Source organism: Jaculus jaculus, chromosome 6 (assembly GCF_020740685.1).
Source record: "Jaculus jaculus isolate mJacJac1 chromosome 6, mJacJac1.mat.Y.cur, whole genome shotgun sequence".
In the NCBI taxonomy this organism is placed as follows: domain Eukaryota; kingdom Metazoa; phylum Chordata; class Mammalia; order Rodentia; family Dipodidae; genus Jaculus; species Jaculus jaculus.
In genome coordinates, this window is record NC_059107.1 from 166727135 (window position 1) to 166742049 (window position 14915).

A 14915-nucleotide genomic window follows, 5' to 3' on the forward strand; every position below is an offset into this window, starting at 1 on the left:
GTAGAGGTACCATCCAGCCCAAGAGCAGGACTCAAGCCCAACATCCTCCAACCTCATCACCTACCTCTTGGTCACACTGCTTTGGAGGACTGGATTCTAGCTTGTCCAGCCTGGATGGTATGCGTACCTAGGGAGGAAGGGAATGGCTGAGAAAGCAGGATGTCTCCACCAACCCACAATACTGCACTCATTCCTCAGCAGATTCTCACCTGGATGACTACTCCCATAATAGGTAGGTTCAGGATCTGCCCAGGCATGGGGGCTGGCCATTGGTCAATCTCATTACAAACTGTGGACATAAGTGATAGTGTCAGAAGCCATCCCCAAGAGGATGCTGTCTGCTAAGATCCATGAGGGGCTTCAATGGAAATGAGACCATGCTGGCTGTACCTGACAACCACTCACCTGCTTCCAGGCATGGTGCCAGCTTCTCAAAGTACTCAGGGGCAATCAGACTTAGCAATGACTGAAACAGCCTGACAAAGGGCAGGCGGGACACCAGCACCAAAGACTGTAGTGACAAAAGGCCAGTCAGAGCACCCAGCTCCAGACATACCCCCATAATCCAGGAGCCTGTGGTGACCTTAAAGCCATGCTTACCCAGAGTTGGCCAGAGTAACAAATCCCTTCAACCTCACAGGCCTTGGAACAGCCTGATTCAGGCATCAGGATTAGGCAGGACAAAGTCCTGATGTCTCTTGTCACATGAGGATAAACCCATATGACAGTGGGCTGGAGGTCTTCAGTGAAAAATATAAGCTGGCCAAGATTCCTGTAACTATTTCTTCAGGAGCCAAGCAACTTCTGCCTTTAATGCTTGAGCTCAAGACTGACCTTGTCCTCCCTTTCACAGTGTAATGAAGCCACAGAGCACTGACATCCTGTCAGAAAGGACTCAGATGCCATACTAAGAAAGGAAGGGACTACAAAGACAGCTGGGACCAGAGGGGGGCTCCTCCCAGTCCCTTTGCCCAGGTAGACTACAAGGGGTAGGCACTAGGCACTCCTAGAGGCTCAGGACTCCTCGCCAGCCTGTTTTCCTGCTGCCTACCACTCCCTCTTTCCATACCACCTCCCCCAAGTAGCACATGGCTCACCTTCTGGAAGTAGCCCCTCTTCACAGAGCTGTCCTTGACCTGCCTGAAGTACACAAAGCCCAAGTAATGTGCCGGCTCCCTCTGGAAGAAGTGTAGTGTTAGTCATTCCCCACCCAGGGCTGTCCAGCTAAGCCCATGGACCAAGAGTAAACAGGCAGGGACTGTTAAAAAGAAAGCCTGGAGTTCAGAATATCCACTATCCTAGTCTAGGGTCTGTCTTCTGCCTACCACTGTGGAGGACTCCCAGGGGTGAGCTTGGGTTTTCTTGGCTCAGAAGGTAGGCAACACCAGTCCAGGGAACATCTCTACCAACAAAGCAGGTCTTGGTGGACACGTGTGAAGGTGCCCCAGGAGCCAGAAAGGGCTTCTAGGCATCTGGTCATTGAGCTGCAACGTGTTCAGCTACCCAGGTGCCCATCTAAGGAGGTCTGATACACAGGATGAACTGCAATGACGCTGGCAAGCCCCAGGAGAGCTAGCCCCACTCCCAAGAGACCAAATTGCAGGACCAGCAAGGCTTGCAGCAGTTTTTGATCTCACAGCATGGGCCTAACTGTCCTGCCACACAGGGTCTCGGGGCTTTAAAAGGGATGTTCACACCAGCCAGGAGCCCCTGGAAAAGGGCAAGGTAGCACAGACAAAAAGAGGCAGCTCACTACTCACCTGCAGTGACAAGGGGGCCCTGCTGTTGTACGACCTGTCATCAGCATGCCAGGGGCTCCTCTGCCCTCCACACTGACGCATGCGGAAACTGAACTGTGTGTCCCCAAGGCAACCTGAGAAGGGGCAACCCCACCACATATCAGAGCTAGGAGCCTCTTTTGTCATTGTTAGGGTTAGGGACCAGGGTACAAGAACCCTGTGTAAGGCAGGCCTCTGCTGGCATAAATCACACCCACAAAGGGGAAAATTGGCCTAAGGATCTGTTTCCCAATGGACTCCTGTCCTGATCCCACACATCACCTCACCAGCTGCAAACCAAGGATCTTGGAATGCACTGGCATAGAGAACCACCTTTAGTTTCTCTGTGGAAGCCTGGCTCAACCTGACTGGGATATAACATACACTAGAAAATGGCAGTCTACTGAGATGGAATGAAGGAGACAAGAATCTGACCACAGACATGGCTGTCAGAGCTTTACAGAACTTTGGCCATCCTAGCTAGGGCTCTGGTGTGTCCGCTGAGTTGGGGCACATCCTTGCAGTAACCTGTGCATCACTGGGAGGTTTGCTGTCACTGACTTAGGCCCCATCTCCCTATTTCTTGCCCACCTTCCAGCCCCAGAGCCAGGGTCCAGATCAGGAAATGTGAAATCACCTACCTGAGTGGGAGTCTGGAAAGGACAGGTAACAGATGCTGCTTTTCTGAAACACACAGAGCCTGGTGAGGGATGAAGACCAGCTTACTCCTGAGGATATCCTCTCTCAAGAAGGCCAAGACTTACCTCTTTGTCTGTGAGCTGGAAATTGCTTGGATACACTAGCTGCGGGGAAGATAGAGCATATTGCATCTGCCTGAAGAAACACCATCTGCTAAGGTCAGCTGGAGTGATGTGCCTAGGCAGAGGCCACAGGTATGTGCCTGCTAGAGCAGGCTCTCCTTCTGGCCCATGGCCTCCCTGTGACTCCCTCTCTCCCTATGAGCTTTCTTCTCTGGATCAGATCCTTTTTTTTTTTTTTTTTTTTTGAGGTAGGGTCTTGCTCTATCCCAGACTGACCTGGAAATTACTAGGTAGTTTCAGAGTGGCCTCAAATTCACGGCAATCCTCCTACCTCCCCTTCCCAAGTGCTGGGATTAAAGGCACTCCTCCTTTTTTCTGACTTCCAGCCCTAGGGTATTTACTCCCCTACCAGCTCAAACCTCCCACAGACCCCTCACTACAAGGCCAGCCTAACTAGCTAGACTTTTTGACTAGCACACATCCACAATGCCAAATCTTACCACGTGCCATGCAGATTGCTCTCTACAATCTCAGAAGAGCAGTTTCAGAGCCCATTTGCTTAGAGTGGCCACAAGGCCCTCCTGGCTAATCCTTCACCTCTCTCACCCCCACCCTGAGGTGAGAAGATCTCAGGCCCTGCCACTTCTCCATTTTTGCTCAGCTATCCCCTGCCTCCACAATGACTCTGCTCCCTTATGGCAGGCCTGCTTTACCTGTGCCTGCTTGATCATCTTTACCACCCAGGACAGTCTGTTAAAGAACAGGCACTAAGGGGCTGAGAGATGGCTTAGTAGTTAAAGGCACTTCACTGCAAAGTATGTTGGTCCCAGTGATTCCCCAGCATCCACATAATGGAAAAAGTGTACATATATCTGGCATTCATTTGCAATGGCAAGAGTCTCTGGCGCACATGTACACACACACACACACACACACACACACACACACACACACAATTAGGAATGAAGGGAGGGAGGGAGGGTGAGAGAGGGAAGGAAGAAAAAGAAAAGGGAGGGGAGAAGAGAAAAGGGAAGGGAAGGAAGGAAAGAAGGAAGGGCACTAAGTAGTTCTGCATGTTCTAGAGTCCCCCAGCACTAAGGCCTCCTAGGCTGGCTCTCCTGGGAAGCACATATGCCTATAACCAACTAGGAGCCTTTGCATATGGTTTCCTTTCTCATTGTTTATGATGAAACAAGGTTTCTCCTAGAATGTGTCCAACACTCAAAAGGGCAAGTTGTTGTACACTGGAAGGACAAAGCTTGCAGAAACAGCATTGACTCTGTCCTTGTTTTGTGTAGGCTTGTTGTTGAGTGTAAATTGTCTCTACAACTATGTGTGAAGTATATTGAAGGCAAAGATTGTGCTCATTTCTGCCTCCTAGTACTTGGCAGGGAACAAACCCTCTCCAAATAGGGCATTTGTGGAACATATGAAATCATTCCATGAGGTGAACCAGATTTAGGAAGTATTGTAAGTATCAACTTGACTAGACTAGTAAATACCTAAAGCCAGGTGTGGTGGCACATGCCTTTAATCCCAGAACTCAGGAGGCAGAGGTAGGAAGATCACTGTGAATTCAAGGCCAGCCTGAGACTTCATAGTGAATTAGAGTGAGACCCTACCTTGAAAAAACAAAAAAAGAAAGAAAGAAATACTTGAGCTGGGTATGGTGATGCATGCCTTTAACCCCACAACTGGTGAGGCTGAGGTAGGAGGATCACTATGAGTTCAAGGCCAGCCTAGGCTATAGAGTGAGGTCAGCATAGGCTACAGTGAGACCCTGCTTCAAAAATTAATTAATTAATTAATTAAAAAAGACAACCCAAGTTGATGCTATAATACACCCTTTTCTCATGTTGAAAGATCTGTGTGGGAAAAATAATATTCTGGACTATTTGAAATAAAATGATACTGAAGATAATCTAAGATAAAAGAAAGTCATTTAATCTGACTGCCATAAACTATGTAAGTAAGCCTAGAAAAACCAGCTATAACCAGCAGTTCAAAACCATTCTTGCTTCCCTTTGTGAAAACAAATTTCATATTGGTTTTAAATATTTTGTGTTTGCTTTGGAAATTTGTGTTATTTGTGTGTTTTTACCATCTAATTTTTTTTAAATTTTTTATTTACTTATTTGAGAGTGACAGACAGAGAAAGAAAGAGAGAGAGAGAGAGAGAGAGAGAGAGAGAGAGAGAGAGAGAATGGGTACGCCAGGACCTCCAGCCACTGCAAACGAACTCCAGATGCGTATGCCCCCTTGTGCATCTGGCTAACGTGAGTCCTGTGGAATCAAGCCTCGAACCAAGGTCCTTAGGCTTCACAGGCAAGCGCTTAACCGCTAAGCCACCTCTCCAGCCCTACCATCTACTTTTTAGATTTTTCAAGAGTGAAATTTTGTACATATACACATATGTGTTTAGTTTGGGTTTATTTCTATAGTAGTCTATAAGAATTAAAATAAAAATTTAAGTAAAAAAAATAAAAAATAAAAAAAGGGAGCCAGGTATGATGGTACATACCTTTAATCCCAGCAATTAGGAGGGAGAGGTGAGAGGATGGCCATGAGTTTGAGGTCACCCTGAGACTACCTAATGAATTCCAGGTCAGCCTGGACTACAGTGAAACCCCACCTCGAAAAAACAAAGAAGGGCTGGGAGATGGCTCAGTGGTTAAGAGGACTTGCTTACAAAGCCTGCTGGTCTAGGTTTGACTACCCAGTACCCACATAAAGCCAGATGCACAAAGTGGCGTATGTGTCATGAGTTCTTTTACAGTGGCAAGAGGTCTGATGTGCCCTTTCTCATTATCTCTCTCATAAATAAAAACCCAAATATTTTTTATTTATTTATTTGACAGACAAGTGGGGGGAGAATGGATGCGACAGGGCTTCTAGCCACTGCAAACTCCAGACACGTGCGCCCCTTGTGCATCTGGCTAATGTGGGTCCTGGGGAATCGAACCTGGGTCTCTGGCTTTGCAGGTAAATGCCTTAACCACTAAGCCATCCCCTCTAACCCTAAAAACCCAAATCTTTAAAAAGCAAACAGAGCAGGGCATGGTGGCACATGCCTTTAATCCCAGCACTCGGGAGGCAGAGGTAGGAGAATCGCTGTGAGTTAGAGGCCACCCTGAGACTACATAGTGAATTCCAGGTCAGTTTGGGCTAGAGTGAGACCCTACCTTGAAAAAAGCAAAACAGTGAAGACAGGTTTCTTTCCTGGAGGTAGCACACTTTTTCTACTGCCTTAAACACCACAACTTGAGGTTTCCCAGTATTTGGACTTCAGGGCTTGCATAGGCACCAATCTCCTCTACCCCAGGTTCTCAGTCTCAGGCCTCTCACTTAAGGCTGAGAGATATACCACTAGCTCTCCTGACTCTGAGGCCTTCACACTTGGACTGAGCCATGCTACCAACTTCCCAGAGTCTCCAGTTCACAGACAGCCTACTGTGGAACTTTTAAGTTCCCATAATCAATATAAGACAATTTCCCTAATAAATCCCGTCATCTGTAATCTGTCCATCCAGTCTATTGGTTCTGTCTCAATGGAGCACTGTAGGAGCAGGTTTACCTCAGAGAGGCGCATGGCCAAGAAGCTGCAAACTAAGTTTTCATTACAGTGGTCAGGAGGAGGGAGGGTTCCACAAGGCAGAGCAAAACTGAGTGGGATATGACAATGGGGCAAAACCTACTGAGGTGCCTCTACAGAGTGCCAACCTGGGATCACAGACCAAACAAGCTGAAACTGTACACTGGGAGGAGGGTCAAAAAAGGCAGGTGCCTGGTAGCTAAGACAGGGCCACAACAGGAACCTCCCCCTAGGTCAGGGGTTTGCACCTAGTATGATGATAACAAGAGCCTTATACCATCTAATGAGGCCTCCTCAATCTCTGATCTCCATGTCCATGTCTAGAACATGTGATCAGGAAAACTCATGTTCATAGGCTGGTGTGTTCTTTTAAGGAGTGGTTCTAGGGTCCAAGTAAGCCTGAAGCTTACTGAGCTGAGGGTAGGCCATGCCAAAGTGAGGGGACAAATGAAGCACACCCTCAGACCAAAGGGTTCTAAAGGCCACACTGTGCCCTGCCCAGGATTCCACAAGGGTCTTGTCCTTTTCACTTGAGTCAGCTTGCACAGGTCATTCAATTGTTCTTGAGTACACAGACCTGGTGAACTTTGCCTGGAGAAAGGCTCTATGAAGTCAAAGCTGTTCTCATGAGTTAAGACTTTCATCACTCTCATTTTCTCAGTGTACAGTTTCCAGAAGCTATAATGTATACTATTATGGAAGACTGACAGGAGGATCTGATGTGAGGATCCAGCTGTCTTCTATTTAGTCAGACACTGAAAAGGGTTGTGCGACTATAAAATGATACCTCGTCTTTACCCAATTAGTACTAGTAGTAGTATATATATGTGTGTGTGTGTGTGTGTGTGTGTTTTGTTTTTCAAGGTAAGGTCTCACTCTAGCCCAAACTGGCCTTGAAACTCACTATGTAGTCTCAAGCTGGCCTTGAACACACAGAAATCCTCTCCACCTCTGCCACCTGAGTGCTGGGACTAAAGGCATATGCCACTATACCTGGTTTAAACTCTAAAAAGAAAAATTTTAATTTATTAATTTGAAAGAGAGAGGCAGATAGAAAGACAGACTAGGTACATCAGGGCCTATAACTACTACAAATGAACTCCAGAAGCATGTGCCACTTTGTGCATCTGGCTTACACAGGTACTGGGGAATAGAACCTGGGTCCTCAGGCTTCGCAGGCAAGCGCCTTAACCACTGAGCCATTGCTACAGCCCAAACTTTAAAAAAAAATTTTTTTTTTGCTTATTTGAAAGAGAGGGTGATAATGAGGCAGAGAGAGAGAGGGAGAAAGAGAGAGAGAGAGAGAGAATGGATGTGCCGGGGCCTCCAGCCGTTACAAATGAACTCCAGATGCATGCAACACCTTGTGCATCTGGCTTCATCTGAGGAATCAAATCTGGGTCCTTTGGCTATGCAGGAAAGTGCCTTAACCACTGAGTCATACCTCCAGCCCCAAACTTCCTTTTAAAAAAAAAAAAAATTGGAGCCTGGCGTGGTGGCGCACACCTTTAACGCCAGCACTTGGGAGGCATAAGTAGGAGGATCATGGTGAGTTCAAGGCCACCCTGAGACAACATAGTGAATTCCAGGTCAGCTTGGGCCAAGATGAGACCCTACCTCAAAAAAAAAAAAAAAAAAAAAAAATTGGGGCTGGAGAGATGGCTTTGCAGCTAATGTGCTTGACTGCGAAGCCTAACTACCCATGTTTGACTCTCCAGCACCCACAGAACCCAGACACACAAAGGTAAGGCAAGGTACTGCAAATATCTGGAGTTTGATTTCAGTGGCTGAGGCTCTGGAGCACCAATTTTATCTGTCCTTCTCTCTCACTCTCTCTAAAATAAAAAGATTCAAAAAAAAAAAAAAGAAAAAGAAAACTTATTCAAGGGCTGGAGAGATGGCTCAGCAGTTAAGGCACTTGCCTGTAAAGCCCAACGACCCTGGTTCAATTCCCCAATAACCACGTATAGCCAGATGCAAAAGGTGGCATGTGCATCTGGGGTTTGTTTGCAGTGGCTAGAAGTCCTGGCATGATCATTCTCATTTTTTTCTCTTCTCTTTCTGCTTGCAAATAAATTAAAAAACAAAAAAAAAAAAAAAAAAAAAAAACTACTCATTTGAGTGATGGAGAGGGGAGGCAAGGAAGGAGAGAGGGAGAGAATGGGCAGACCAGGGCCTCCTGCTACTACAAATGAACTCCACTGAGTACTGGGGAATCGAACCTGGGTTGTCAAGCTTTGGAAGCAAGTACCTTTAATTATTGTGCCAGCTCTCCAGTCCCTAAACAAACTTCATTCTGTTAAAAATAGTAAGTTTTAGGCTGGAGAGATGGCTTAGCACTTACGGTGCTTGCCTGAGAAGCTTGAGGACCCAGGTTTGATTCTCCAGGTCCTACATAAACCAGATACACACTGTGGTGCATGTATCTGGAGTTCGTTTACAGTGGCTAGAGGCCCTGGCATGTACATATTCTCTCTCTCTAATAAATAAATATATCTTTAAAACAAATAGTATGTTTCACCAGGTGTGGTGGCGCATGCCTTTAACCCCAGCACTCGGGAGGCAGAGTTAGGAGGATCACTGTGAGTACAAGGCCACCCTGAGACTACATAGTGAATTCCAGGTCAGCCTGGACCAGAGTGAGACCCTACCTCAAAAAAATATATATATTTGGGCTGGAGAGATGGCTTAGCAGTTAAGTGCTTGCCTGTGAAGCCTAAGGACCCCGGTTCAAGGTTCGATTCCCCAGGACCCACATTAGCCAGATGCACAAGGGGGTGTATGCATCTGGAATTCATCTATAGTGGCTGGAAGCCCTGGCCCATCCATTCTCTCTCTCTCTCTTTCTCTCTCCCTCCCCCCCTCTCTGCCTCTTTCTCTGTCGCTCTCAAATAAGTAAATAAAAATAAACCAAAGAAATTTAAAAAATACATATATACATATTTATATATATACATACATATGTACATATATAGTAAGTTTTTTTTTTCAAGCCAGCCAATTAATCTGCTTATCTGAATGTGTTTCTGCAGAAATTTAGAAACAGCTGGCATTAGTGATGCCATTGTATAAGCCTTAAAAAGGACAACTATGGTCATTAAGGTCCCTCAAAATGGCTACAATATAGTGTTGAAGAGTTTTCATAAGACTTAATTAAAATTTTACTATAACTTGTCACTCGGGAGACAGAGGTAGGAAGATCACCATGAGTTCAAAGCCAACCTGAGACTACATAGTGAATTCCAGGTCAGCCTGGGCTAGAGTGACACCCTGCCTCAAACAAACAAAAAAATACTATAAATTGTTTTAACCTTAATCAAACTTGAAGATAAATTACATGAAAAAATAAATCTGGAGTCCTCAATTTTTAAGCCTATAAAGGGAGTGCTGAGGTTGCACACTGTGGGGATGCTGCCTGGGAAGCTGTGGGCACCCCAGAAGCCTCCCTATCACTGAATGTATACAGCAGCCCAGAAGTGACTTCATGGGGTTGGTTAACCACATGACCCTCTTCAGGTTGCTTTTTACCTTTCTTCCCAGACCTAGAAATCTCTGAGATTTGAATAGGCTCTGCTAAATCCTGAAGGAATAGGAGGAGAGAGCCTAACTGGAGGAGGATGTGTTTCAGATAACCCCTCCCTCAAAAAGCCAACTTGAGTAAAGGCACCGAGCTGTCTACTGATTCATTCATCAGTAAATCAAATCCTGGGCAGCCATCACCAACCAGACCCTGAAGTGCCCATGTCCATCTCAGGGGTAATGGCAGTAAATGGGAACGTGGGCTCTGGCTTTGAAGTAATTCACCTCTACCAAAGACAGAGGGTTTGGATCTATAGTGTTTGCAAGTTCCCCAGCACACACACATGGGGGCTCCATGTAGGATACAGTGGAACCTATACAAGGCAAGGTATCCAGATAACAATGGGAAGCCGGGCATAGTGGAGCACACCTTTAATCCCAGCACATGGGAGGCAGAAGTAGGAGGATGGCGGTGAGTTCAACGCCATTCTGAAACTACATAGTGAACTCCAGGTCAGCCTGGGCTAAAGTGAGACCCTACCTCAAAAAGAAAAAAAAAAAAAAAGCCGGGCATGGTGGCACATGCCTTTAGTCCCAGCACTCAGAAGGCAGTGGTAGGAGGATCACCCTAAGTTCAAGTTCACCCTGAGACTACATAATGAATTCCAGGTCAGCCTGGGCTAGAGTGAAACCCTCCCTCAAAAAAACTAAAAAAAATGCTCGCTTCGGCAGCACATATACTAAAATTGGAACGATACAGAGAACATTAGCATGGCCCCTGCGCAAGGATGACACGCAAATTTGTGAAGCGTTCCATATTTTTTCAAATAAATAAATAAATAAATAAAAATTTTAAAAAAATATTAAAAAAAAACTAAAGAGAGAGAGAGAGAGAGAGAGAATGAACCAGATAGCAATGAGAGTAGAAAGGGTTGTAGGGTTACAGGGGAGATGACTAGTACATGCAGGTCAGCTGAAGAAAGTGTCTAGCTTTAACATCTCAGCCCTTGAAAACTCACTTCAATATCACTGCTCACCTGGGAGGTCTCTAGAGTGTCCACACTATCCCACTATCCCAGGCATCAGCTCTCACAGTATACAATCTTTTTAAATTGTAGTTGGGCGCACACACGTGTGTGTGTGTGTGTGTGTGTGTGTACATGGGCATGCCAAGGTCTCTTGCTACTGCAAATGAATGCCTATCTTGCTTTACATAGGTGGCTGGGAAATTGAACCCAGGTCAGCAGACTTTGCAAGCAAACACCTTTGACTACTAGGTGATCTGTCAGCATTTCTGTCTGTTTTTGTTTGTTTTTTCCAGTTAGTGTCTTACTCTAGCCTAGGCTGATCTGGAACTCATAGCTCCAGGCTGGCCTCAAACTCACAGTGCTCCTCCTACCTCTGCCTCCCAAGAGCTAGGATTAAAGGCGTGTACCACCATGTCCAGCATGTCCATTTTTGTTGTTTGTTTTTCAAGACAGTCTCACTCTGTTGGTCTGGCTGACTTCAAACTTATGATCCTCCTACCTCAAGCTCCCTAATGCTGAGGTTATATGTACCACCACACCTGGCTGACATTTTCATCTAACCCTAGAAAAAGAGAAGTTGCCCCTGTGGATATGTAAGTAGGTGAGGAGGATGGTAGGCCTCAGGAAGAACACATTAAAGGCCTAAGGCAGGCTCAGTTATACACAGCTGGTGACCAGATGCAAAGGCTGAGAACAGCTCAAGACAGAGGGGCCAAGCATGGGTTTACAAGGCCTGGATGTGATTCTAAATGTTGTTTTGAGGCAGGGTCTCACTCTATCCTATATTAACCTGGAACTCCCTCTGTAGTCCAAGCTGGTCTCAAACTCACACAGATCCTCCTACCTCAGCCTCCTAAATGCTGGGATTATAGGCGTAAGCCACAGCACCCAGCTTTGGATCTAAATGTGTGAACTGGGGTGTTGGCTTACTGGCTGAAGTAACTTGCATCAGCTCTCACAGTATACAATCTTTTTAAATTGTAGTTGGGCGCACACGTACGTGTGTGTGTGTGTGTGTGTGTGTGTGTGTGTGTGTACATGGGCATGCCAACCTGGGGTTCAATTACCCAGTACCCACATAACTCTAGATGCACAAAGTGGCACTTCGTTTGTGGCAAGAGGCTTTGGCATATCCATATTCTCTCTCTCTTTCTCTCAAATAAATAAAAAATAAAATTTGGGCTGGAGAGATGGCTTAGCGGTTAAGCACTTGCCTGATGTACAAGGAGGCACATGTGTCTGGAGTTCGTTTGCAGTGGCTGGAAGCCCTAGGAGAGAGAAGGGTTGTGCCAGGACCTCCAGCCACTGCAAACGAATTCCAGATGTATGTGCCCCCTTGTGCATCTGGCTAACGTGGGTCCTGGGGAATCAAGCCTTGAACCGGGGTCCTTAGGCTTCACAGGCAAGCACTTAACCACTAAGCCATCTCTCCAGCCTGGCACACGCATTTAATCCCAGCACTCGAGAGGCAGAGGTAAGAGGATCACCATGAGTTGGACGCCACCCTGAGACTACATAGTTAATTCCAAGTCAACCTGGACCAGAGTGATACCCTACCTCAAAAAAAAAAAAAAAAAAAAAAAAGATTTAGAACTGGAGAGATGGCTCAGCAGTTAAGGCACTTGTCTGCCAAACCCAATGACCAGGGTTGATTCCCCAGTACCCACATAAAGCCAGATGCATAAAGTGACACATGTGTCTGGAATTTGTTTGCAGCGGCTGGAGGCCCTGGCACACCCATTCTCTCTGTCTGTTCCTTCTCCACTCTGCTTGCAAATGAAAAGTTTAAATTTAGGGCTGGAGAGATGACTTAATGGTTAAGGCGTTTGCTTGCAAAGCCAAAGGACCCCGGTTCGACTCTCCAGGACAAGGTGGACATGCATCTTGAGTTCATGTGCAGTGGCTGGAGGTCCTGGCATGCCCATTCTCTCTCTCTCTCCCCCTCTCTGCCTCTTTCTTTCTCTCAAATAAACAAATAAATATTTCTTAGAGTTTAAATTTAAATCTAAGTGAAAGAGGAATGCTACAAAATTTTAGGCAGGAGAGCCACAATAGCTGAACTTTGAGGAACAGTTTGAGGAACATTGGTACCTGCAAGAAATAACAGACCTGAGATCCTGTTGCAGTCTAACCCTTCCCTATGCATGATTGAAGCCAGACTACTTGCTTCTTTGAATGTAAAATGAAGGGAGGCTGCCTCTGGAACTCTCACTGGAGCACAAGAGAAAGAGGTATGGAAAGGGGAGTTGGGTGGCAGTACTGCTCTGTGTACGCAGTCAGGCCTTAGAGACCACTTGCCATTCCTTTCCTTAGCCTGGGGGAGAGCTCCTGGAGCCTTGAAGAAAGATTCCCTTCAGGAGGTGGTGACCCTCACAGGAAGGACACTAAGCTGGTCGGGAAAGGTCAGCCTGAGTGTACAAAATGTCCAGATGGACACCTAGGAGGGTCCCTAGATCTGGAAGAAAGGCTACTGGCGACGCAATGGGACCTGCCGCGTGACTGCGAGGGGGGCGGAGAGTGAAGGGGCGCGGCGCTGGGAACCAACAGGAGGAGTCACCGGGACAGGCGGAAGGGGGTACTAAAGAAGGGAGGAGCGTGGAAGAGGGAGGGGTATCTCAGGCGGGAGGGGAAGGGAGGAGGGGAGGGGACAGGCGGCACACGTGAGCTGGGGAGGGAGGCGCGGAGGGCCGGCAAGCCCGCATCCACTCACCTCGAGCGCTTGGCCCAACTCCAGGTCGAAAGTGACCACGCACACGCACTCCAGCCAAGCAGAGAAGCGCGCCCAGGGCACCGCAGTAGCCCGCGCTGCACGGCTCGAGGATGTGGACTTGCCCGCGCCGAGTCCACCGCCAGCCGGCGGAGGTCCGACGCCGGTCCGCACCTCCATGGTGGCACCTTTGCGTGGGAACGCCGGCGTTCGCCGGGGTCGCCTTGGAGCAGTCGAGCGGCCGGCGCGGGCAAGAACGGCCCGGTTGATGCGTGCGCGCCCCCTAGTGTCCAAGAGGTACCTCTATGGGCATTACCCTGCGCACCAGCGAGAAGGATCCCAGCCGGCTAGAGAGGCTAAAACCGCCCGCCGCGGTTCTGATGGTTGCTGGTAGGGCCTGCAAGGGTAGGGCTCCAAGGAGTAGGATGTTGCTGGCCGAGTGTAGTGGCGCTCGCCTTTAATCCCAGCACTCGCGAGCCGGAGGTAGGAGAATCGCCTTGAATTCGAGGCCACCCTGAGACTATATAGTGCTAGAGCGAGACTCTTCCTCGAAAAACCAAAAAAATAAAAAGTGGACGTTGTATTGTCGACTCCTAGGTCTGGGTTTGAAGGGACTCTGGCCACCAAGTGGAATCTAGACAATGTTTCCATCGAATTTTAACTTTACACGACACCATTCCATCCGGCAACGCCCGTACCAGACTGGTGTGCACCTACCCTCAGTCTGGCGATGGGTCGGCTCAGTTACCCCAAGCTGCCCGGCCGGAATGTGGACTACGGGTCCTGGCCCAGCACCACAGCTCGGTAGTGAAGAGCTTAGTGGGAAACGTTATGTATCTTACAGGTTTGGTTTCGTTTGGTTTTTTGAGATAGGATCTCACTCTAGCCCTGGCCGACCTGGAATTCACTATGTAGTTAGTCTACCTCCTACCTCTGCCTCCCTAGTGCTGGGATTAAAGGTGTGCACTACCACGTCCGGCTTAAAAAATAAAAAAAAATGTTTTGTTTTCTGGGGTAGGGTCTCATGGTAGCTCAAGCTGACGTGGAATTCACTGTGTAGTCTCAGGGTGGCCTCAAACTCATGGCGATCCTCCTACCTCTGCCTCAGGAGTGCTGGGATTAAAGGCGTGTGCCAGCACACCTTTCACTTTCACTTTTGGGGGGGCGGGAGAGAAGAGGCAGATAGAGATTCCTATTTTACAGTTTTGTTGAAACACCCCCATTCCCAAAATTACTTGGTCCAGGCTATAGCTACAATCCCCATGTTCATTGGCATTATTATTATTTTTTTTTAATTTAGGGGTTGGAGAGATGGCTTAGTGGATAAGGCACTTACCTACAAAGCCAAAGGACTTAGGTTCTGTTCCCCAGGGCCCATGTAAGCCAGATGCATAAGGTGGCACATGTGTCTGGAGTTGTTTACTGCAGCTGAAGGCCCTGGTGCCCATTCTTTCTCTCCTTTCTCAAATCAATAAAAATAAAATACTCAAAAAATAACAGGGATAGTCATGAGCCCTAGGGGTGTAACAT

At 47.4% G+C, this 14915-nt stretch overlaps 1 protein-coding gene and 2 non-coding genes across 6 annotated transcripts in view; 2 read left to right on the top strand and 1 right to left on the bottom strand.

The window, feature by feature from the left end:
* Dennd6b (DENN domain containing 6B) overlaps positions 1 to 13565 on the bottom strand; it is a 31469-nt gene extending 17904 nt beyond the window's left edge. For 3 of the 4 annotated variants that reach the window (XM_045151756.1, XM_004650408.3, XR_006637697.1), the window contains exons 1-8: positions 13389 to 13565; positions 2543 to 2581; positions 2420 to 2462; positions 1761 to 1873; positions 1098 to 1178; positions 406 to 511; positions 210 to 289; positions 65 to 127 (exon numbers count right to left, since the gene is read on the bottom strand). In XM_045151756.1, the coding sequence (XP_045007691.1) occupies positions 65 to 127; positions 210 to 289; positions 406 to 511; positions 1098 to 1178; positions 1761 to 1873; positions 2420 to 2462; positions 2543 to 2581; positions 13389 to 13565 (702 nt within the window). Of the gene's footprint in view, positions 1 to 64; positions 128 to 209; positions 290 to 405; positions 512 to 1097; positions 1179 to 1760; positions 1874 to 2419; positions 2582 to 13388 lie in introns of those variants that run through there. The other variant, XM_045151758.1, reaches the window with a different exon arrangement.
* LOC123461951 lies at positions 9122 to 9255 on the top strand. The gene has a single exon (XR_006637995.1). It is a non-coding gene; the product is annotated as a small nucleolar RNA SNORA33 (small nucleolar RNA).
* Positions 10367 to 10473, top strand: LOC123461808. The gene has a single exon (XR_006637873.1). It is a non-coding gene; the product is annotated as a U6 spliceosomal RNA (small nuclear RNA).
* Positions 13566 to 14915: the final 1350 nt, after the last annotated feature.